Source organism: Heptranchias perlo, chromosome 8, assembly GCF_035084215.1.
Source record: "Heptranchias perlo isolate sHepPer1 chromosome 8, sHepPer1.hap1, whole genome shotgun sequence".
NCBI classification, from domain to species: Eukaryota; Metazoa; Chordata; class Chondrichthyes; order Hexanchiformes; family Hexanchidae; genus Heptranchias; species Heptranchias perlo.
In genome coordinates, this window is record NC_090332.1 from 3,544,144 (window position 1) to 3,567,631 (window position 23,488).

At 43.7% G+C, this 23,488-nt stretch overlaps 1 protein-coding gene across 1 annotated transcript in view; it reads left to right on the plus strand.

Annotated features, from left to right (window-relative positions):
* Positions 1–23,488, plus strand: part of col12a1a (collagen, type XII, alpha 1a) — a 256,730-nt gene that overhangs the window by 192,577 nt on the left and 40,665 nt on the right. The window contains exons 51-56 of the mRNA XM_067988546.1: positions 9,144–9,302; positions 11,468–11,545; positions 13,099–13,185; positions 13,659–13,712; positions 14,648–14,743; positions 20,900–20,953. Coding sequence (XP_067844647.1) covers positions 9,144–9,302; positions 11,468–11,545; positions 13,099–13,185; positions 13,659–13,712; positions 14,648–14,743; positions 20,900–20,953 — 528 coding nt within the window. The remainder of the gene's footprint in view (positions 1–9,143; positions 9,303–11,467; positions 11,546–13,098; positions 13,186–13,658; positions 13,713–14,647; positions 14,744–20,899; positions 20,954–23,488) is intronic.

Genomic DNA, 23,488 nt, shown 5'->3' on the forward strand with positions numbered 1-23,488 from the left:
GCTCATTGGTATCTTTCTTGCCTCTGAGTCAGGAGGTCATGGGTTCAAGCCTCCCTCCAGAAATTTGAGCACATAATCGAGCACTTCAGTGCAGTACCAAGGGAGTGCCACACTGTCGGAGGTGCTGTTTCAGATGAGATGTTAAACTGAGGCTCCGAGTGCCCTTTCAAGGTTGTACTGCACTATTTGAAGAAGAGCAGGAGAGTTTTCCCAGTGTCCTGCCCAACATTTATCCCTCAACCAACACCTAAAAGAGGTGAACTGGTCATTATCTCATTGCTGTAGGTGGGAGCTTCCTGTGTGCAAATTGGCTGCCGTGTTTCCTTACAGTAAAGTGTCATCAATGTAGGTAGCATTGTAGGTTGTAAAGCACTTTGGGATGTCCTGAGGTTGTGAAAGTTCTTTCTTTTAAACTTAATGCAAACTTGGAACAGAAACAAGTTTCCTTCTACCAGTTCGCTTCCTTCAAGGAGCTGTGCTGAGTTGAGAAATAAAACTGACAAGATCAAAGCTGACATCTGTGGGCACCAAGACAGTGAGGGATTATCGAGCATGGTAGCTGCGGTAGTTTGTCGTGCGTTTTGTAATAAGAGTTGGGAGGACTCATCCTGTCTGTGGTAATATAATGTCTCTAACGGAATGCTTGTTTTGGAGGTAACCCTACATTTGGTATAATTGGCATACTCCGTATTCTGCAATGAATTAAAACAGGATTCAGTAAAATCGTTGAATCGGCAATTGAACCAACCACTAGGGGCATGCTGACTAAAACAAGGCAAGCTGCAATTATCACAGTGTTATAAGGATGTGCAGTGAGGAGCCCTTGAAGTAGGGGTGTTCACACTGATTCCTTTAGCCGTGTTGATGAGTAACAGAAATGACTCATGTGAGTGGAGTGCTCATTTCGGCAGAAGTTGCCTTATCACAGTTAACAGAGGGCAGAGGAAAGAGACAATTAAATACTCCTTTGGAGGAATTCACCAGCAAGGGACCGACTATACCTGTATTGCTGGAACAGCAGTGTCTGCTCTATTTTCACTAGTGTTATGCCAGTAGTTGTATACAGACCTGGAGACACCCTCAGTGATTGTCACGGCATTGCCCGTGGCTGGGAGATTCACCGCAACCCTCGATGTTAATGCCATTCACAACCAGTATCAGAGGGTGGGTGTTTGTATTTACTGTTTGGGCAATTAAGCACAACCTGGAAAAAGTGCAGAGAGGAAGATTTTGCAGGAAGATTTGCACGTTCCTGACAGAATCTCAATGAGTATATAGAAATTAGAATCATACAGCACAGAGGGAGGCCATTCGGCCCATCCTGTCTGTGCCAGCTCTTTGAAAAAGCTATCCAATTAGTCCCACTCCCTGCTCTTTCCCCATAGCCTGGCGAATTTCTTCTGTTAGAATATGGAAACAAGTTCATTTGGCCCAACGAGTCCATGTCAGTGTTTACCCCCGACATGAGCAAATAGTTCTCATCTCATTTACTCACCCTGTTCCCAAACCCCGTTATCCCCTTTTCCTTCATCCACCTATCTAATCTAATCTTGAAATTTGACACAGTTTCTGAGGTTGTACGGTCTAGTGGGTAGATTGAGCATCGCTGAGCTTGACGATGGTTTCATGTGTTAATGTGTCCAGTGTCTTTTTTCAATACAGAGTCCTGGACAGGAATTAATTTTGAATTCGCAATTTAGCTTTCTTCTTTTATTAGCACCGTGGACAAGAATGGATTTACTCACATTATTCTGGGCAATGATTAATTACCTTAGTGCCGAAATACTGATATTATTCCACTCTATTCCAAAGTGGATCTAAATTCCCCCTCGCCATCCATTCCTCTTGTTTGGAATGCTCTTTCCTCAGAGGAAGTAACAACAATGCTTGAGCTTAATGTTTTCCTTTCTCTCTAAAAGCTCAGTAAGTCGCTGTGGTTTAACAATCAAGAAACGACAATCTTTAGATCCGTAACTCAAGCCTCCAAATTTCGTATGATCCCCTTGTGTGTTAGCAGAAGGTCTCCGAGCACTAGAAGTCATTGTGGTGCAGAACTGTTACACTTTGTCACTGTCAGTTATGGTAGCCGGACTTGGAACAGAATCAACTACTCCTACCCTGTGAACTTGTTAGGGAACTATTAAGAGATGAATAGCTGAAAATAACCAAACGATGGAATTTCTTTTTTTTTTATGTATCTCCCAATATATCTCCCTTCTCTTGTGAAAGGGTCAACTCTGGCGGGGGGAGGGGGTCAGTTCCACGGGCACAGCAGCTGCCCCCTGGGACTTCGCTCAAGTGGCCATTCGACATGTATGGGCAGAGAGAGTGAGTGTTATCTCAGGCTATATCAACCTCGGGGAGTTGAGCAGCTGAGTCCGTTCCTGTTTTCACCCTGTCTGTTTTCCAACAGGGAGTTACTAGACAACGATCAGAAGTGGGGAATTTGGTTGAATTCCCCCTCCCCGCCTTACCCGGGGCACTGAGGCCCATTGTAGTGCTCCTCCTAACATTGGTTGAGATCAGTTAATTTAGCATGGACTAGGGATCAAACCGGGTTTGGAGCAGGAACCCGGGCTGATTTTTTTTCTTTCTCCCTCCCACTCTGGGACACTGAGGCAAATACTTACTGCAAACAGCTAACACAGCACAGACTGGGAATCAGAACTTGGGACCTCCTCGTGTGTATGAATGAGTGCTTCAGCGGCAATGCCATTCTGTGCTTTTTTATTGGCCCTAGTAGGGTTCAGTACTACATCAAGCTTTGCATTTACCCATCAGACCATTGGGGACAGCCATTGTAAGACAGATTTGTTTGAAGAATAGTTTGTATTCCCATTGGTTCCATTCCACGGCCTTACTTGTTACCAATAAAAAAAAACGCTAGGGGTAATGGGAGGTGTGGATAAATTATTTGTTTGGAGATCGAAGACACCATGAATTTACGCCTGAACGGCTTATGATGTTTTTGGAATCATTTCCAAATGTTACTGATGGGATTTTGCAAACTTGTGTGTCGGGGTTGACGGGGAAAAAACTGAGAAGCAGTTATGAAAATAGAAAGTTCCAGACTTCTGCCCCAGAGCAAAGCCGTTAGTCCACTGCCATTGGCATAATACAGTTCACCGCAGTTTTTTCAGTCGTGACGCCTTTAAAGAAAGAAATATATCGTGCCTTTCACAACCTCGGGATGTCCCAAAGCGCTGTACAGCCGATGAAATACTTTTGAAGTGCAGTCACTGCTGTAATTTAGGAAACACGGCGGCTAATTTGTATTTTGGCACTCCCGACTTACGCCTCGTAGGTGGTGGAGAGGCTTCGTGGAGTGAGGAGGTGAGCCACTCGCTGCAGAATGCACAGCCTCTGAGTAGACGATAAATGTCGGCCTCGGCTATGAGGAAGCACTTCTAATGCGTGAAAGTTGTGGGTTCAAGCCCCAGTCCAGAGACTTGTACACATAGTGCACTAGAGTGACGCTGCAGTGCAGTACTAAGGGAGTGCTGCACTGTCGGAGGTGCTGTCTTTTAGCTGGTTCTTTAAACCAAAGGCCAAGCCAGTGGTTCAAGTAGACATTCGAGGACCCATGGGGCTATTTGAAGAAGAGCAGGGGGCTCTCCTGGTTCTTCTGTCCAACATTCCCCTCTCAACCAACATTACCAAAAATAGATTGGGGATGAAATTCAAATTTGGCAGGGGGCGCCAAACGGGTGGTAGCGAATCGGCCACCCATGATATACCCCGCCCGAATTTACCTCCCACTGATGTGAGGACGCTTCAGAAAGTAACTTCATTAGCAGTGAAGCGCTTTGGGATTTCCTGAGGTGGTGAAAGGTGCCATATAAAGGCAAGTTCATTCTTTCTCGAATCGAGCAGTGATTAGACAATGACAGCTTTTGATTTCAAAAGTCTAATGATTCACTGAATTTGGATAGCGTTTTCCAGCTCAGTAATATTCTGTAAAGCGCCATCAAAAAACTCTGGGGAAACTTGGATTTAAAAAAATTGTGATCCCGACAGCTGAGATTTGAATGCTCTTGCCCTCTACTGATTATACTTGGATACTGCTGTGCACATTGAGTGACGCTGCAGAAAATAGGAGCAGGTGCAGTTCTAAGGCTTTTGAATGTTTTTTTAAAAAAGCCGCGATCGATGAGAACTGACCTTGTTGAGGCTGAGCTAAGTAAACGCGAAGGATTTAAAAACGCGGTTTGTCCTGGTACTTAGATTGCAGTTTAACAGGACGACAGCTGTAAACATATAAAGGATCCATGTGCTACGAACCTTGCCAAAATCCATCAAAAGCACTAGGTTTAAACAAACAAATAAAAACACATACAGGAAAGTATGGCAGCACATCGACTAGGAGATTAATTGGGGACGGGGTTAGTTAAAAAGAAAACAGATTGACAAGTTGTAATGGAGATTGGTTTACGGGGGATAGCAATCGGTGGGGGGGGGGGGTATTTTAGTAATCGGGAGGGGGGTCATTTAAACAAACTCAATCCTTGTGGAACGTTCTCTTATTTTTGAAATCAGGTTTCTGTATGTGGAGTCCCGAAAGTTGGAAGCTCCTCCATTCACCCTCTGCAGCGAGGTCAACGTGAGTGGCCCTACTGTGAATCCCATAGCTCAACATCCAGGCCAACCTTGGACTTGGATGTTAATTAAGAGGCTCCAAACCAGCAAAATTTTAGTAATCATCCCCTCAAAGAGGGATGTGGAGATGCCGGTGATGGACTGAGGTTGACAATTGTAAACAATTTTACAACACCAAGTTATAGTCCAGCAATTTTATTTTAAATTCACAAGCTTTCGGAGGCTTCCTCCTTCGTCAGGTAAATAGGGAAAGAGGGAAGGAAAATATAAGGGGAGTACTTTCTATAACACTCCCTCCATCTTGTTCTGAAAAAATAATTTCTTTTGGAAACTATGCTTGATTTTACCATTATTTTTTTCCCAAGCAGAGTCTGATATTTTTGCATCTCCCAGCTCCCTCCTCAGCCACCTAATTGGAACATACCCTTTGATACCTCATCGATCATTGACTTCAACACCTCCAAAGTCTTTGACAGGGTCTGGTACTGACTGCTTATAAACTAGTTGCCATCATATGGCCTCCCACCAAACTCATGTTCATGGTACTTGCCTAATCCCCTCCACTTTGTCACCTCCCTCCATCTTCACAAAACATCTACAAAATCTTTCCCTTCAACCATGCCTTTAATCTCCTGCCCTAACCCTTTCCATTTTCCCCCTCCCCTCTCCTGCTTGCTGTCCAATCTTTGCTTTCCTCCTTAATGTGGGATGCCTTGATATGTCATCCTGTACATCAAGAGTGCTATAGCAATGCATATAGTAGCCAGTTACCCTTCAGATCTCTCTGTTTCTGGTGCAGTTGATTATATCTTCTGACCCTTTTTACTGTTCTCCAGACTCTGTGTTCTCTCCCACTCTATCCCTTCTTCAGAGAAATGACCGTCTCAATTCATCATCCCAACCATACCTATCCTTTTTGCTGATGATTCCACTTTACATTCATCAAGATCCTTGAGATTGCATGCCCTTAGTGCTTACAACCTGTGGTCTTCTCTCAGGGCAGTACTTCAATCACTGCATCTTGATCGATCTATCCTTTGATGAAGCATTGAAAACCCGTCTTTTTCAATTCTTCAGAGGCATGGTTTCTTTATGTTTCTTTCTAGCCTAATCAGCCATCTCTTACCTTCGCTGGCTCTACCCTTAGTCCTTCTTCGTCTATCGATGTTCACTATCTCCTCTGACCTCAGATGGAAATTCCCACATCTTCCCACTGCTAAAGCTGCCCCAAACTCAGTTTCTTCTTTCATGACAAGCGTGTCTTTTCCCTTGAATGATATTTAAAGTCCAAGGCGGTCCAAGACTTGGATACTGTTTCTATAGCTGGGCTATTCTAACTGCTGCTGCACTCCTGGACAGAACATAAGAAAAAGCTTGATGCCTGATAGGTGATCTTTCCCACCTCCATCTTACAACTCGTCTCTTTCCATCACAACCATTTAGCATAGGAACAGGATTAGGCCATTCTGCCACTTGAGCCTGTTCCACCATTCAATTAGATCATGACTGTTCTGTTAACTCAACTCCATTTACCCAACTTTGATCCATATCCCTTGATACACTTGCCTAACAAAAATCTGTCGATCTCAGTCTTGAAAATTTCAGTTGACTCATCATCCACAGTCTTCTGGGGAAAGAATTCCAGATTTCCACTACCCTTTGTGTGAAAAAGTGCTTCCTGATTTCACTCCTGAGTGGCCTAGCTCTAATTTTAAGATTATGCCCCCTTGTTCTGGATCCCACCACCAGTGGAAATAGTTTCTCTTTTATGTCCTCTACCGAATCCCTTTATCATTTTAAACACCTTGATTAGATCACCCCTCAACCTCTATACTCAAGGGAGTACAAGCCTAGCCCACGCAACCTGTCCTCATAATTTATCCCTTTTAGTCCCTGTATCATTCCGGTGAATCAGCGCTGCACCCCTTCTAAGGCCAGTATGTCTTTCCTGAGGTGTGGTGCTCGGAACGGAGTGCAGTGCTCGAAATGGAGTCTAACCAGAGCTTTATACAACTGTAGCATAATTTCCACCCTTCGTACTTCAGCCGCCTTGAGATAAAGACCAACGGTACATTAGCCTTTTTGATTACTTTTTGTGCCCATTATCAATTCTACTATGGTTGATGCTCCTCTGAGCTTTGTCCCTTTTTCCTTTCAAGCTGAAGATTGGTCCTCCTGCAGGCTCATTCTCCTCCCTGCATCCTGGCTCTGTTCAACTCAAAGTCTCAACGTTCAGTCTCCTATTCTAATTCGTTCACTGGATCTCCCTCGGTCTTTCCTCCTTCCTGAAATCGTCTGGCTTTTAAAACCCAAGCCCGATTCATCTCATGTTGTCTTTCATTCTTTTAAACCTTGTTGGTGCCCTATATTACAGGGGTACATCCGACAGCTCCTTTCATTTTAACTGGCCTGGAGGGGAGAGCCTCCTGAACCCAGGAAGCCACCTATTGCCTACGTAATCGGTAACAGCCAGTGATAGGTCTGTCCAGGCTTGTGCAGAAAGCTACCCCCCCTCTCCCAGACCCTGGCCCAGACATACCTTCCCCTTGAAGCATTTCTGTACATAAAGCCTTCGAAAGTAAGTCGTTAGTAAAAAATATATTCCAAGAGCTCTGTCACAATATTAAATTTGGCTGTAGGTAGAGCAGCTTGTTGAGGAGGATAAAACGGAGGGAAAGAAATTGAAAAGCAAATAGCCTAAGAAGCACACAAGCCATTAAAATCCACCGGCTTAATTAAGCCAACATCAGTGAGCAGGAATATATAGCTCTGGCAATAAGCCAGGTTCTTTTCTTTCTACTCCTAAGGTGGGTCAAGCACACCCGTCCAATTCTGATGAATCCCCCCGAGATGCCTGTCAGACGCAGTGCTGAGCCAGCCTGTGCCAGGATATTAATATACGAGGTGTGATTATCCTACCATCGCCAAGGGCCCATGAAAGCAACACAATTAAAAGGAATCCATAATAAAATGCTCTCTTTATATTCATTTGAAAGAGTAAAAAAAAAATCATGACTCAAGCATTTGCACTTGTATTCCAGAATTTAGAGGAGGGAGGTGAATTATTTTGATTGGCCCATCCCATTCTTGGGAGTTTTGACTCCCAGTCTGGATCGATAATTAAGTTGAGGTCACTTTGTTGAGTTAGTTTATTGAGCTCTTGCCTCATATTCTCTGTGCGAAAAGCTCGTGCTCAATAATAGCAGAAAGGTTCTAACACCTAGTCCCTAGTTGGAAGCATCCTGGGAGCAGTTGTTTTTTTGCAGAACTCCACCATGCTGAGAGATCATGTTGTTCCAGTCCAGTGCTTTCGGTGGGACGTTACACCCAAAGTCCTATCTGCCTGTTCAGGTGGATGTTGAAAGTCCGATTTGGAGAAGAGCAGAGAGCTCCCCCCTGGTGTCCTGGTCAATGTTCCTCAACCAACACCACCCAAAACAGAAAAATGATCATTTATCTCATTGCTGTTTGTGCGATCTGTTCTGTGCCAATTGGCTACCACAATTCCTTACATAACAAAAGTCAATGCAGCTCAAAAAGTAATTCATTACACGTGAAATATTAGAATGTGGGACCTTTTACATCACCTGAGAGGGCAGACGGGGCCTCGGTTTAACATCTCATCCACGACGGCACCTCCAACAATGCAGCACTCCCTGAGAACTGCACTGAAGTGTCAGGCCAGATTTTGTGTTCAAGTCCTGGAGTGAGGTTTGAATCCACAACCTTCTGTTTCAGAGGCGTGAGTGCTACCATGAGCCACGGCTGGCAGCTGTTGGGAGATGGCCTCTGCACACGCCTGTCACCACACACGCATAGACCTCTCTCCTATGCAGGAGAATTAGGATTCCAGCCGGGCAGTGTCGATGACATGTTTTCTGCCTGGAGCCCGTACTGCAGGAAGCAGACTTGGACTGCCAGTCACTGTGTAAATCCAATCTGAGAGAGAGCACAAGGCTGGCTGAGCACCCAGTGAGAATGTTATACTGTTGTAAGGTTGGGGGAGGGGAGTGGGTTTGAAGGATATTTCACCTGACTTGTACCGTACTCAACCTGAGTGTGCTCGATGGGGCAATGTGAAAGGGAGCTTAGCTCCACATCCAGCCTGTGCTGGAACTGCTTGACGCTGGCATTCGCTGAGCGAGTGAATGTAAAAAGCTGCACTCACTGGTGCTGGTATCCAACAACAACAACTTGCATTTCCATAAGGCCTTTAACGTAGTGAAACGTCCCAAGGTGCTGACAGGAGCGTATAAGGACAGGTGACCAAAAGCTTGGTCAAAGGGATAGGTTTTAAGGAGCGTCTTAAAGGAGGAGAGAGAAGCGGAGAGGTTTAGGGAGGGAATTCCAGAGCTTAGGGCCCAGACAGCTGAAAGCACGGCCACCGATGGTGGAGCGATGAAAATCGGGGGATGCGCAAGAGGCCAGAATCGGAGGAGCGCAGAGTTCAATTAATCCTTCAATTTACCGAATACAAAAAATAAATGTACTCGAGTGTGTGAAACACGAACTCAACTGACTATATTTTTCCAATGTTTCCTGTTCAGGTTCATATTTTGATAAGCCAGAGCACTGTTAAACTGATCGTGGACTGTCAAGAGGTTGAAGAGAAGGTAGCAAGCCCACCCGGCAACATAACCACCAATGGGTATGAACTTCTCGGAAAGCTGGTTAAAGCTAAAGGACCAAAGGGCAAGTCTGCTGCAGTAAGTGATGCCAACTCTATTGAGCTAACAGACAGTGATCTTCAGGGTGCACCTTCCCCTCCCCCGCAGGTCGCTAAGGAAGATGATGCACAGTGAGCTGCCACGAGTTCATGCCAGGCTGTTGACTGACGTTAACATTTATCTAACATTCCTCCTTGATGATATGTTCTCATCACATTATTCAGTAATCAGAGGAACATGGTGGGGGGGGGGCGCTTTTGAGGTGAGATTAGCCCCTTTCTTATAAACTGCAGTGTAAACATACAGTCATCGCTGGCACAGTCTATACGAGTGATCGTCATCAGATGGCACATGTGCCCCCTCCTCTATACAAGTGCCCTTCATCAGTCTCCCTTCTCCGTGTGGCTCTCACCCTCCATTCATGGCCTGCGTGGCTACGTCATGTCAACCAAGCTAGAATTCATGGCCGCCTCTTCCTGTTTCCTTGCTCTCTCTTAAAAGAAGTCAAGATGATGCTATTACATAGAAACATAGAAAATAGGAGCAAGAGTAGGCCATTCGGCCCTTCGGGCCTGCTCCGCCATTCAAAATGATCATGGCTGATCGTCTAACTCAGTACCCTGTTCCCGCTTTTTCCCCATGTCCCTTGATTCCCCCTAGCATTAAGAAATATATCTATCTCCTTCTTGAATACATCTAATGACTTGGCCTCCACTGCCTTCTGTGGTAGAGAATTCCACAGGTTCACCACCCTCTGAGTGAAGAAATTTATTAGGAAGTGGGAACATCTACATAACCAGTAACCTTTATTTTTCAGAATGAACAACCCAGTAACTTTCTCCCCTCCCCCTCCCCCCAAGCCTTCCCATTCCTTTGCTTCATCTCCACTCCAATAACGCACCAAAGTTGCAGATTTGAAATCAAGAGCTGACTATGACGAGAGGTTTTCTCTAGGCTTATATGTGTTCGCAGCATCGTAAACAAGCATAACGGTATCGTAAACATTGCGATTTCGTGATTTCACCAGAAATGGCCATCAAAGAAAATCTTCCCCCAATGTGTGGAGTCATTGGCTCAGAAACGTGTATCATTGTTCCCTGTGTGGAATTGTGGGTGAGCTCAGAGACACTTACCTCCGTTATGTGGTGCAGTGTGTCTTAGTGCGTCCCTGAATGTGGTTCTGAAGCAAGGCATGATTCATAATCATAGGCCTGTGCAATGACTCTGCCGCAATATCATGAATGGGTCCAAACCTGTAACCGCGTGTACAGACCGCGTGTACAGACCGCGTGTACAGACCGCGTGTAGCCTACTTCAGACTCCAATGTTTAAGGCACACCTTCGCATGGTTTGAATCCTCTAATTGGAGGGGGCTTCACTGAAAGGAAAACTTGAAACAAGGGTACAATTAATGAACGGCAGTCAAACAATGAATTGGCAGCATAATAAATGATGTATCTATCCATGAATGATTCATTCAACAGACCCATTTGGCAAAATAATTGATAAATATTACTTTCTTGATTTTTTACGCGTTGGAGATACGTTCAGTTGTTGGAGGGCATTTTGTTTCAATACAATATTCAGGGAATCTGAGATAAGGAACAGAAAATGCTGGAAATACACAGCGGGTCCATCAGCATTGCAAAGAGAAAAAATTGGGTTGATGTTTTGGGAGTAGACCCTTTGTCAAACTAGAAGCTGGAGTAAAAGTGAGGCCCTTAATAGGACTGAACAAAATGCAGTGGGAAGGGAGGAGTGCAACAGAGTCAGGAATGCTAATTGCCATCATAACACCATTTAAAAACACACTGTATAAAAGCTGACAATTGCTGGATACAAACACCAGTCAGGCAGTGAAAAGGCATTGGTAGGACAGCAGAGAGTGAAAACAACTCCTTTAGGTAATTAAAAAGCTTTGGAAAGACAGAAGAGAGTGAAAAGTAAAATACTGCAGAAGTTGGAAATCTGAAATAAAAACAGGAAATGCTGGAAACACTCAGCGGGTCGGGCAGCATCTGTGGAGAGTGAAACGTGGGGGTTTAACTTTTCAGGCAGATGACCTTTCATCAAAGGGAGCAGAAACAGCTCAGTCAGTTTAGTGAAGAGAGGTTAGAAAGACAAAGGGCCGTTCAGGCTTGTTAAAACAATGTCTGTCAAGGTGATTGTGAGTAATTTATTTTTTCCCTCTCTTTCAACTCTAGTTCCAGATCCAAAGCTTTGACATCATCTGCAGCCTGGGTTGGGCCGTAAGAGACAAATGCTGCGACCTCCCTTCCATGGCAAGTATCCACCTCCCAGCAGGTGATGGAGGGTGGCTTGTTGGAGCGCCTGTCTGTGTTTTCTTTGGATTGGCAAAGCTGTCAGTTCTCCCTTTGATTTAACTGCGAGGCATTTTTTTAAGTTTGTGAACGCTAAACGGAGTGGAACAGCTTTTTTGTGGAAGTTAAATGGCGCGTGCATCCGCAGGATGTGAAAATATTAAAAGTGTTTCCAAAAATGTAACAGAACTACGTAAATTGGCCTCTGTGTGATTAGGGTTGCCAACCCCCCAGGATTGTCCTGGAGTCTCCAGGAATTGAAGATTAATCCCCAGGAGACTGCTGCAAGCAACCCGGGAGAAAAACCATAGGGGGCACTGAACAAAATTGTGTTTCCTTCATTTTCTTTGAACACTTTCATTTATTAGTTATAAATATATTGGAGAGGGGGAAAAAGTCTGTTTAAGATTAATCCAATTGGGTGACAAAGAGTCCGATCCCTTCCAAATTGGCGTGGGCAGCCAGTGCGCCTGCAGGACGGACCAATGGCGGGAGTGTGGGGGCGGGGCAGTGCGAGGCGGAAGGTCATGTAATGAAACCTCCAGGAATACACCCAACCAGAGTTGGCAACCCTACACATGGCTCGAGTTGTTGCGCCCTTGTTAACGCAAGAGGAGAAGTGGTGGTTGATTGTGTGGATTAATCTGGTGCCGCAATGGCACTATTTATTCACCTACTGTTCTTCGCTCAGAAAGCATCGCCTGGCAATGGCTATGAGCGATGGGATCCTCCGAACGATTGGCGTGCTCATATCTGGTTCATCTCTCATTTTAGCACCAGAAAAAAATTACCATGAGAGCTTCCAGATTGTTGTAAAAACCTAACAGGTTCTCTAGTGCCCTTAAGGGGAAAGGGAATCTAAAAAAACATTAGTGAACCTTTCACCCCTACCTGGTCCGACCTGCACGCGACTCCAGTTCCCACACTGTGTGGTCGACTCTTAGGTTGTCAGGGTAACTCGTGTGATGGGCAATAAATGCAACCATGCTCACGTTTCTGAGAATAAAGGTTAATGGTGCCAAGCTTGGGTTTTAAAAGGTGAAAAGTTCCATACTTCTGGCGTCCTGGGAAAGAATGAGTTAGAGTAGAGAAATGTCTCATCACATTTACAACGTAAGTAGTGTCTTTAAGTAGTGTCTTATTTATAGCTCCAGTTACAGTGTAAAGTGTCACCCCTGAAAGGATATCACCAGATGGTTGTTGGCAGGACCCTATCTTTGTTGTAACTCTTCAGAACCATTTATTCTCCCAACAAATGCAAATACAAAGGAAAATAACAGGGGGAGAAAAAACAATCTACCAGATAAAGTTCAAAAGCGAAGTATAATCTCCACATAACATTTGTGAAAGCCTTGCTTTCCCTCATTTTAAAAATAAACGGTAATGCAGTCTAAATTTTTTATAGCTTTTAACATTAACAGCCATGCAAAAGGATTGATTTTCAGCCCGATTTCCCTTTTTGTTAATACCTCGCTCCATAATTTGATGATGTCATCTGTTTTCTGTGTTTCCAGAGAGATGAAGCAAAATGTCCACCGATTTCAAAGGCCTGCACATGTGCTCAGGACAGCATTGGGGCCCCTGGACCTCCCGGACCTTCTGTAAGGAAATACTTCATTCATTTCCATTTCCTGTCTTGGAATGTGAATGACATAATCCTCCGAGCTAAACGGAGAGAGAGAGAATAATGCATCGTGGCGAGGGTGCGATTATTGGACTTTGCAACAGTGTTAACGGCATGGGAAACTTCTGCAGAAAACTCCCAGGGACTTCTAAAGAGAAGCCACTAAATGTAGCTTAAATTAAAAGGGAAAAGAAAAGATTGAGTTTGACAATTATGAATTACCCGATGTCAAGCGAAAGGAATATGTTCAGCCAGGATTTTTTTTTTTTGCGTGAGTGTGTATAATTCAATAATTGTGTCGATGGGCACCTAACACATTCAAACTCGACCATCTCAGACATTCCCTCCTTTGTTTAAGGATTTTTTGTGAGCCGGGGGGGCAGGGAATCCAACAGCATAGAATACAAGCTGCGCATAATTAACCTTCTCTGTGATTTGTCCCATTGACAGGGTCAAAGTGGTGCCAAAGGACCTAAAGGAGAAAGAGGTCAAAACGGCCAATTTGTAAGTATTTCTTTTTAAAAAAAAAATCCTTCCAGCTTTCTTTCTCTCTTTCTCCTGAAGGTGTAAATTGATGCTGGGGTCAAGTTCTATGGCCGTCAGCAAATCTCTGGTACCTTGACCGTGAGTGCTGGCAGGCTATTCTACCACCAGGGGCATCGCAACCCAGCTCAATCCTATCCTCACCTGACATCCACACACATATACTTCTCAGCGTGGCCCAATGGACAGCAAACAGGAGTGGGATCTCTGGATGATGCCCCCACCCCCCCCTCCTCTTCACCAGCCCAGGGGCATCACCTGCCTAGGTGTCAGCCGTGGCTCGGTGGTAACACTCTCACCTTGGAATCAGGAAGGTTGTGGGTTTAAGTCCTACTCCAGAGACTTGAGCACATAATCCAGGCTGACTCTCCAGTGCAGTACTGAGAGAGTGCTGCATTGACAGAGGTGCCGTCTTTCGGATGAGACGTGTTAAACTGAGGCCTTGTCTGCCCTCTGAGCTGGATGTAAAAGATCCCATGGCACTATTCAAAGAAGAGCAGAGGAACTTCCCTGACATCCTGGCCACTATTTATCCCTCGACTGTCCTGAGATCGTGAAAGGTGCTATATAAATGAAAGTCTCTCTTTCTTCTTATTGTAGCACACTTACTTGCTGTCCCAGGCTAAGGTCAGTTAACTCAGCACAGACCGGGGACTGAACCTGGTTTGCATGGCTCTGTTACACGCTGACTGACGTGTTTACCTACAGAGCCATTGGGACTTGTAAGCCTCTGACCGATATCCAGGTGAAATTTATGCGTGTTTGGTTTGGAACTAACACATGTAACATACGGACTTATGTAACGGGTGCTGACGACAGGAATAAAAACAACAGATTTGTTTTTGTTTGCCATGCAGAAAGCAAAAATAATAAAACTCTTAATTGCCTTTCCGCAGGGTCCAATGGGTCCTCGTGGTGAGCCAGGCCCTCCCGGTCCACAAGGCCTCCCCGGCCCTCAGGGTCCTAACGGACTCTCAATTCCAGGAGAACCGGTGAGTCTATCTGTTTCACTTCCTATCCCCCTCCCCCCCTCTTCGTAGCACTGTAGTGTTGAAAACAGCCCATAATGGTGCAAGCTGATCAGTTCACATTATGGTGGCAATATCGTTACATGTAATCCAGTTTGTTTTTAAAAATGTGCAATAGGACCAATTGCACATTTATATATATAAAAAATAACTTCAAAGGCATTCTCCCTTCTCCGTTCGAACAACTGGTTTTACAGCTGATAATAAAAATATTACTTACGTTGTAAAATTAATGACATAATTAAAAGGTATTCTTATTAGCTGCTTACTCACTCAGGTTGCGGGGGTTTCTCACTAAGTTCAAACAGGATGCATTGGTCTCAGACCAGTGAGTGCTCAGTAAGTTCCAAAATTCCCAACTCGACGGTTAATCTGTCAAGACGAAAACATGTTTTCTTAATATGTTTTTCTCACGTCCCCACAGTGTTACAAATAACATAAGGACAGAATTTCAGGAGGGAGGGGAGAGGAGATGAGGAGTAGTTGTTAGGGGATTGCTGTAGTCCATAAATAAAAACCACTCTGATTTTGTTTTTTATTCATTCTCGGGATGTGGGCATCGCTGGCGAGGCCGGCATTTATTGCCCATCCCGAGTTGCCCTTGAGAAGGTGGTGATGAGCCGCCTTCTTGAACCGCTGCAGTCTGTGTGGTGAAGGTGTTCCCCCAGTGCTGTTAGGGAGGGAGTTCCCGAATTTTGACCCAGCGACGATGAAGGAACGGGTGATATATGTCCCAAATCGGGATGATGTGTGACTTGGAGGAGAACTTAGAGCTGATGGTGTTCCCATGCACCCGCTGCCCTTCCAGGTGGTGGAGGTCATGGGTTTGGGAGGTGCTGTTGAAGAAACGCCATTCCTGTAGCCTGAATTTCTGCCCCCGGGTATTAATTGGTGAGATTGCTTCACCAACAGGGAATGGAAGTCTCTTTTACGAAGGATACGTTGTCGTGAGGCCTTGACTTTTGTTGTGAGGAGCATTGTATCATATTACCTCCAGGCTTTCTTTGTGCTGTTCCAGTTTGATGGCTGTGCGCTATCAAAGCCTTCCATAGGTTGAGTCAGCCTTTCTTAAACAGGGTACACCCCGCACTGGCATTTATAATGTATGTGTTTTGTACAATCCCAATATTGCAACATTTCTGAAATAAAATAGGATCCAGAAGGGATTCAACAGGTGGATATTCTATACCCTCAAGGGCTGATTTTCAACAACCACAAGCAAAATTACACAAAACCACAATGTCCATTTTTTTTTGGTGGAAACTTACTACTTCACAACTGAAAGTTTGACAACGGAGAGCATTATCTGGAGCTGATTTTTAAAAAAATTGGGTTGTACCAGTCATAAAATCTTCGGTTGCTTCATTTTACATTTGGCATAACAGTGACCACAAGACAAGCTCCAAAAGAGATTCCTGGACACGGATGATCAGCCTCCTTCTTGGGTAGTTACTTCTATAATTAGCTGTTCCATCCAGCTGCAGTTACTTGGACCCTGGATGGCATTGCTGAATTGTTCTCGTGTGTAATTGACTGCTTCTCAAAAGAAAAAAAGCAAGTAAATGACTTCAAGAAGTTTCTGGGATTACAAACTGTGCCAGACTACAGCAACTGCCCAAGGTGATGTAAAATTTCACATGGGAAGTAAGCATGAGAGGCATCTGAGGTCCAAATCTGTCACTCAGAATAAGCTATGTCCCTTTGGATGAAGAGGAACTATTTGGGGTGTTGCAGTGTCTACAGATGTTGTTCGGCCTCTAAACGGACTCTTCCCCTGCTGTTTGGTCAACATTAACGCAAAATTACAGGCTTGAGGATATATATAAGTTTATGCATTCAAGAGAGAGATGGATTCAGTGCTTTGTCCAGCAAGGAAATGCTTTTCCCATGAGCAAGATGCCAGAGAAGAGATAATGGCGAAAACCCTATCATTCTATATTGTTTCCAAGCTCCCTATTAAACATTCCTCCAAGTACAAGTTTTGCCTTCGGACAGTCAAGGACCTACTGTTGAAACAAAGGCCTCCCATCAACCAAAGTGCTGAATGACAGACCCTACATGGATGAATCCAATGGATAAACAAGTTTTAAAATCAAGATTGGCTTCACGATGGATGTTATACCAGTTTACGTTCATGGTCCCATGAACTGCAAAAGAAGCATGTTTGTAATGCTTTCCATTACCTTAGGTCTTTAACAACTTTGCAAGGCAGAACACGACGTAGCTATTGACTTTTTTCCCTCCTCAGTTTCAAGTAATCTTTCAACAATCTGCTACTTCATCCATGGCTCTGCTCCATTGGCATCGAGGCTGAAATACTCAAATGAATATCATGGCAACAGATCAGCCTCAAATGGAAAACCTTTCCAATTTTGTGTAGTTGCAAATATCTCCTCATAATTACCAGCTTCCACAATCCATAATTTAGCTAATTATCTCATGTATACTTAGAAAAGAACCTAATTGCTAGAAATTAAACCAGAAAACATGATTAGCCCACTTTAAAAGACACACAGGAAAGACCTTTGCACTTGTGCAATCTGTGGGTTACTTCAGGCTCGAGGGGCTGATTGGTCTAGTCCTATTCCTATGTTCCTAAGTGAGAAACAATAACATTTTAGGCAGAAACTGACTGACATGTCCAAGGTGATCGCACAAGCTAACTGGGATCTTTGAGTCAGTCTTACAAAACTCGGACTACTGAATTTTTGGTGAGTCTTTAAAAGGCCACGCAACTTAACTTCTCTCCTTTCCCCACCATTGCCCCCTTTCCTGTTCTTGAGACAGAATCCCATTTCCAACCATCTGGGGTATATCTGCTTGTGGGATAATACCATATGAAGACTTGACTTATTTGTATGAAGTTCCTCAGTCTGCTATTTTAACAGTGACATTAAAATAAATAATGCATCCATTCAAATAGCAGAGAAAGGAATTTCATCTAAATGTCTTGAGCATTTGGATGCTGGTACCCCACAGTGCAACTTCAAAGCCATAATGTTATGGATACTAACAAGTTGTTGATATAATATGTTTTTCGAAGGGAGAGTTTTCTTTCAACAGAGCAAAATGACAGTGAAACCTTTTGCATTTTTAACCTTAGCATCAATGAAATTGAAATCTATCAGTTTCTAATGCAAGATAAATCTGAAAACCAGATATAAACCCACTTTGCAGAAATGGTTATTTCAAGCAAAACATGAGGTCTGCATTACTTCTTCTCGACATGTTGTTGCGTTGATTTCCTAGTTACCATGGTAGCGCTCTATTCCATTTAGAACCACTTTGGTAACCTGCAAAACCATACATGGGTTTCCGCCAAGCTCAATTTGTAGGACTTGCCTCCCATTATCTGAGTTCTTAGCAACAGCAACAAGGCAGATCACAGTCATTGAACGAAAGAGGGCATCCACTGGCACACTGGACTCTAATGTCACCTCAGTGAGTGTAGAAACCTGACAGATTGAGACCATGGTCAGATTAGTCCCGTTTAATTGCTGTAAAGCTATCTTTCAAAAATAGATTTGCTTCAGTGACATGCCTAATAGCTGTCCCCCTCCTTCTGGGTTCCACCACCATTCAGCAATGTGAGGAACATTTCACAGATTTCCATCAAATTCATGGATTTACTTCATAGTGATGTGGTTTCTGTCTGCTTTCATTAGGCTGAAGGTAGAGGTGTCTCCTACTTTTTATTTTTAAAAACGGTTACTCCAATGACAAGGGAAGCCTTCGACAGAATCCCACAAAGTCCTCTAGTCATTGCATGGATTGCATCCCAAAAAACAAGATGTCTGACCTTGCCATAGAAACATAGTTCCCAAAGCTCTCCACCACTGGGGGTTTTCCTCGCCTCATGTCTGGGTCTGTTGTAGACTCATTGATAGAGATTGATTACTAGGATTAGTCAACAACTCCATTATCGTTGTCTCATGCGACCACCAGGATGGTAGAAGGCGAACTAGATGGACCTTAGTCTTTTATCGTCTAGCAATTCCTATGTTCCTATAACATTCAGTGTAACCTCACTACATTTTCAAAAAGGGGGCTTAGTTCATGATTAAGACTGTTGTCTCATTTCAGTCTATTTATCTATCTGTATCTACCCATCTATTTATTTGTCTTTTAGAAGGCTTTTGAGAAAAGTCCCATACAAAAGGCAAGTAATTAAACTGTGGCCACAGGAAGCTGAGGTACAGCACGATTCTGGATAGGAAGTTGGTTAAAACAATAGGAAACGGAGAGCTGGAGAGGGTGTTGAGTGAAGTCCCACTGGGGTGCCTGCTTAGACGTTATTGCTTCTAATGTACATTAATGACCTGGATATTGAAATCCAAAGTAAGCTGGTCAGATTTGCTGATGAGGCTAAAATAGGGAGAGCAGTAGAGATAGAGGATGCACCTAGAGAATTGCCTCGGGCAAAAAACATATTCTAAGTATAGAATGAATGGAATGGAATTGAATTATCACAGGGAGACTTAGAAAGGGGACCTGGGAATAACATCAGACTCTTCATTTTCAAGATGGTAAACCAGTTTAAAAAAAAGCTGATGGAATCCTGTGATATATAACCGGAATAGTAGAGAGTACAAGTCCTCAGAGATTATACAATACTCTATGCAGGCCACACTTGGCATACTGTATTCAGTTCTGGTATGCACGCATTGGAAAGGATACAGCAAGATCAATCCTAGGTGCAAAGAGGATAAACTATGAGGCACAATTACAGAAAGTCAGACTCAGCAGCCAAGAAAGAAGGTACCTTAAGGGTATCCAGACATATAAAATATGGAATGGGGAACCTTTACTTCATTACTTCAAAACAAGACAGGAAAGAAGGAGCAAGGAACATCAATTTAAATTCATGACAAGTAAATTTAAAACAGATATCAGGAAGAATTTACTCAAGAGAGATAAATGTTTGGAATAATCTGCTAGGTGAGATAGTAGAAGCAAAACCACTAGGGACATTGAAAATACAGCTGGATATTATAACGGGAAAGTTAAGAGACTTGAGAAGTGAACTTCAATGGGCCAAATAGCTATTTCTCATCCTTGGCTTCTCTCGTTACATATTCAGGCCATCAAGTCTTTCCATTGCTCCATCTATCTTCCTATCTAAACAAAAACTGCTGAAAATACACAGCAGGTCTGCCATCATCTGACGGGAGACAGGTTAATGTTTCGGATCGAGAAGCTTTCGAAGATGTGATGAAGGTTCTACACACATGAAACATTCACCTGCCTTTTGTCTTCACCGATTCTGGCAGACGTTCCGGGAGGTCCTGTTTTTTTCAAATTTCAGATTAGATTCTTTTGCAGTTTTTTTTCTCCATCTCTCTACGTTGATTGAAGTAATACCTTCAATACTTTGAGAGATTTTCCCCAAATTCAATAAAGCAGATTAACGTTAGTACCCTAAGTTGGAGGGAGTGACATTGGCCCTTTTACCATCACTAATTTTCATTTGATGAGCGGTGATGTGGCTGAAGTGAGATATTCATAAATAAAATTCTGACTCGCGGCAATATACAAATACAAGCAGCAAATTACATTTAGAAAGCGTCTTTAACATAATAAAATGTCCCAAGGTGTTTCACACAGGACAGGATTGAGTTAGAATAGAATAATTAGAAGTTGACTGAAAGCATGATCGACCTAAACAACTAAACCAATCAAACCTGTGTGGGTCTCTGTGTTAAATTGCAAGCAATTGAACTATTTCCTCTGGTGGGAGAGTCCGGAACAGAGGGGCATAATCGAGAATGAAATCAGGGAGCATTTTTCACACAAAGTGGAAATTTGGAACTCTCTCCCCCAAAAGGCTGTGGATGCTGGGGGTCAATTGGAGCTTTCAAGACTGAGATCGATAGATTTTTGTTGGGTAAGGGTATCAAGGGAAATGGAGCAAAGGGGGGAAAATAGAGTTGAGGTACAGATCAGCCATGATCTAATTGAAAGGTGGAGCAGGGGAGCTGACTGACCTCCTCCAGTTCCTATGTTATTTCCATCAGGTCCCTTCATATTGTTGATACTAGTGGGACAACCATTGCTAACGTATAGGTCCTTCCAGGGCCATTTTGTTCGCTGTGCTGATGCTCTGGACTATGTCTGTTACAGGGACGCTCCGGAATGAAAGGTGATGCAGGAGATCCAGGATTGCCAGGCCGACCGGTGAGTACTTTTTCTCTCTTTGTTTTATTTTCCCCTGGGGTTACTTCATAATATAAAGGATGGTGAGTCCGCAGCATAAATGGGGCTGAATTGGTACTAAGTCCGGAATTTCATTCAGAGAGGCAACCCGACAACAGCCATGGTGAATGGAAGTTTTGCAATGGGTGCTGTTCTGAGGTTGGGTTATGGTGGTGCTTGTTCTTAGAGTGCTTGATGGGACAGTGTGGAGGGAGCTTTACCCTGCACCTACCTATGCTGTGCCAGGGAATATTTGATGGAACAGGGCATCCAACCTACACATTGTTATGAGGCTCCATTTTAAAACAACTCATCACGTTCATTGTGATATCTTTACACTATCATATCAGTACAGAGTTACATATAGGTTTTGATGAGAATGTTTGAAATATTTTAAATGATCGATTGAAATGAGTGCATAATAAAGGCTGTAGCATTGGCAGTTCCAATTTTTCATTACCATGGTGGTTATACTTGTACGACTTCTTTCCCACGGCCTTTGGCTTTCTGAGTCAGCTCAGTAATCCAATGGATCGTCGTGTTCTTTTTATGCATGGTGAGATTGCAGTCTAAAAAGCGGATAAGAATATAAGGCCCCTCGAGCCTGCTCCGCCATTCAATCAGATCATGGCTGATCTTCGACCTCAACTCCACTTTCCCTCCCGATCCCATATCCCTTGATTCCCCTAGAGTCCAAAAATCTATCCATCTCAGCCTTGAATATACTCAACGACTCAGCATCCACAGCCCTCTGGGGTAGAGAATTCCAAAGATTCACAATCCTCTGCGTGAAGAAATTCCTCCTCATCTCAGTCTTGAATGGCCAACCCCTTATCCTGCGACTATGCCCCCTAGTTCTAGACTCTCCAGCCAGGGGAAACAATCTCTTAGCATTTACCCTGTCAAGCCCCCTCATAATCTTATATGTTTCAATGAGATCACCTCTCATTCTTCTAAACTCCAGAGAGAATAGGCCCATTCTACTCAACCTCTCCATAAAGGACAACCCTCTCATCCCAGGAATTAATCTAGTGAACCTTCATTGTACCGCCTCCAAGGCAAGTATATCATTCCTTAGATAAGGAGACCAAAACTGTACGCAGTACTCCAGGTGAGGTCTCACCAAAGCCTTGTACAACTGTAGTAAGACTTCCTTACTCTTGTACTCCAACCCCCTTGCAATAAAGGCCAACATGCCATTTGCTTTCCTAATTGCCTGCTGCACCTGCATACTAACTTTTTGTGTTTCTTGTACGAGGACAAGTCTCTCTGAACACCAACATTTAATAGTTTCTCACCATTTAAAAAATATTCTGTTTTTCTGTTCTTCCTAGCAAAGTGAATAACCTCACATTTCCACACATTATACTCCATCTGCCACCTTCTTGCCCACTCACTTAATCTGTCTATATCCCTTTGCAGACACTTTGTGTCCTCCTCACAGCTTACTTTCTCACCTCGCTTTGTATCATCAGCAAATTTGGATACATTACACTTGGACCCTTCATCTAATATAGATTGTACATAGCTGAGGCCCAAGCACCAATCCTTGTGGCACCCACAAGCCTGCCAACTTGAGAATGACCCGTTTATCCCTACTCTCTGTTTTCTGTCCTTCAACCACTTCTCTATCCATGCTAATATATTACCCCCAACCCCATGGGCCCTTACCTTGTGTAACAATAAGGTATGTGGCACCTTATCGAATGCTTTTTGAAAATCCAAATATGCAACATCCACTGGTTCCCCTTTATCTACCCTGCTAGCTACATTCTCAAAAGACTCTAATAAATTTGTCAAACAAGATTTCCCTTTCATAAAACTATGTTGACTCTGCCTAATCATATTATGATTTTCTAATTGCCCTGATACGAGTTACTTAATAATGGATTCCAGCATTTTCCCGACGACTGATGTCAGGCCAACTGGCCTGTAGTTCCCTGTTTTCTCTCTCCTCCCTTCTTGAATAACGGAGTAACGTTTGTTACCTTCCAATCCAGTGGGACCGTTCCAGAATCTAGAGAATTTTGGAAGATCATAATCAATGTATCCACTATCTCTGCAGCCACCACTACTAGAACCCTAGGATGTAGGCCATCAGATCCAGGGGATTTGTCGGCTTTTAGTCCCATTAGTTTGTCCAGTACTTTTTCTCTAGTGATAGTAATTGTTTTAAGTTCCTCACTCTCATTTACCTCTTGGTTCCCCACTATTTTTGGTATGCTTTTTGTGTCTCCCACTGTGAAGACAGATACAAATTTGTTTAACGCATCTGCATTTTGGGATTTTCGAATTGTCCCTGGCCTGTTGCACTCCACAAATTATGCCCTGCCTCCTCCCAAGGCCTCAGATGCCACCATATCTCTTGGTACTTCTCTCAGACTATACCTCCTGCTCAAACCCACAATCCCATTCTCAACCGGGTTTTTTGTCCAAACTGTTTCTCGACAAGAGCCAGCTGAAATAGCTGTTACTAAAATTTCTGTGAACAGTGGTGAATTCCTTTGCAGCTCACCG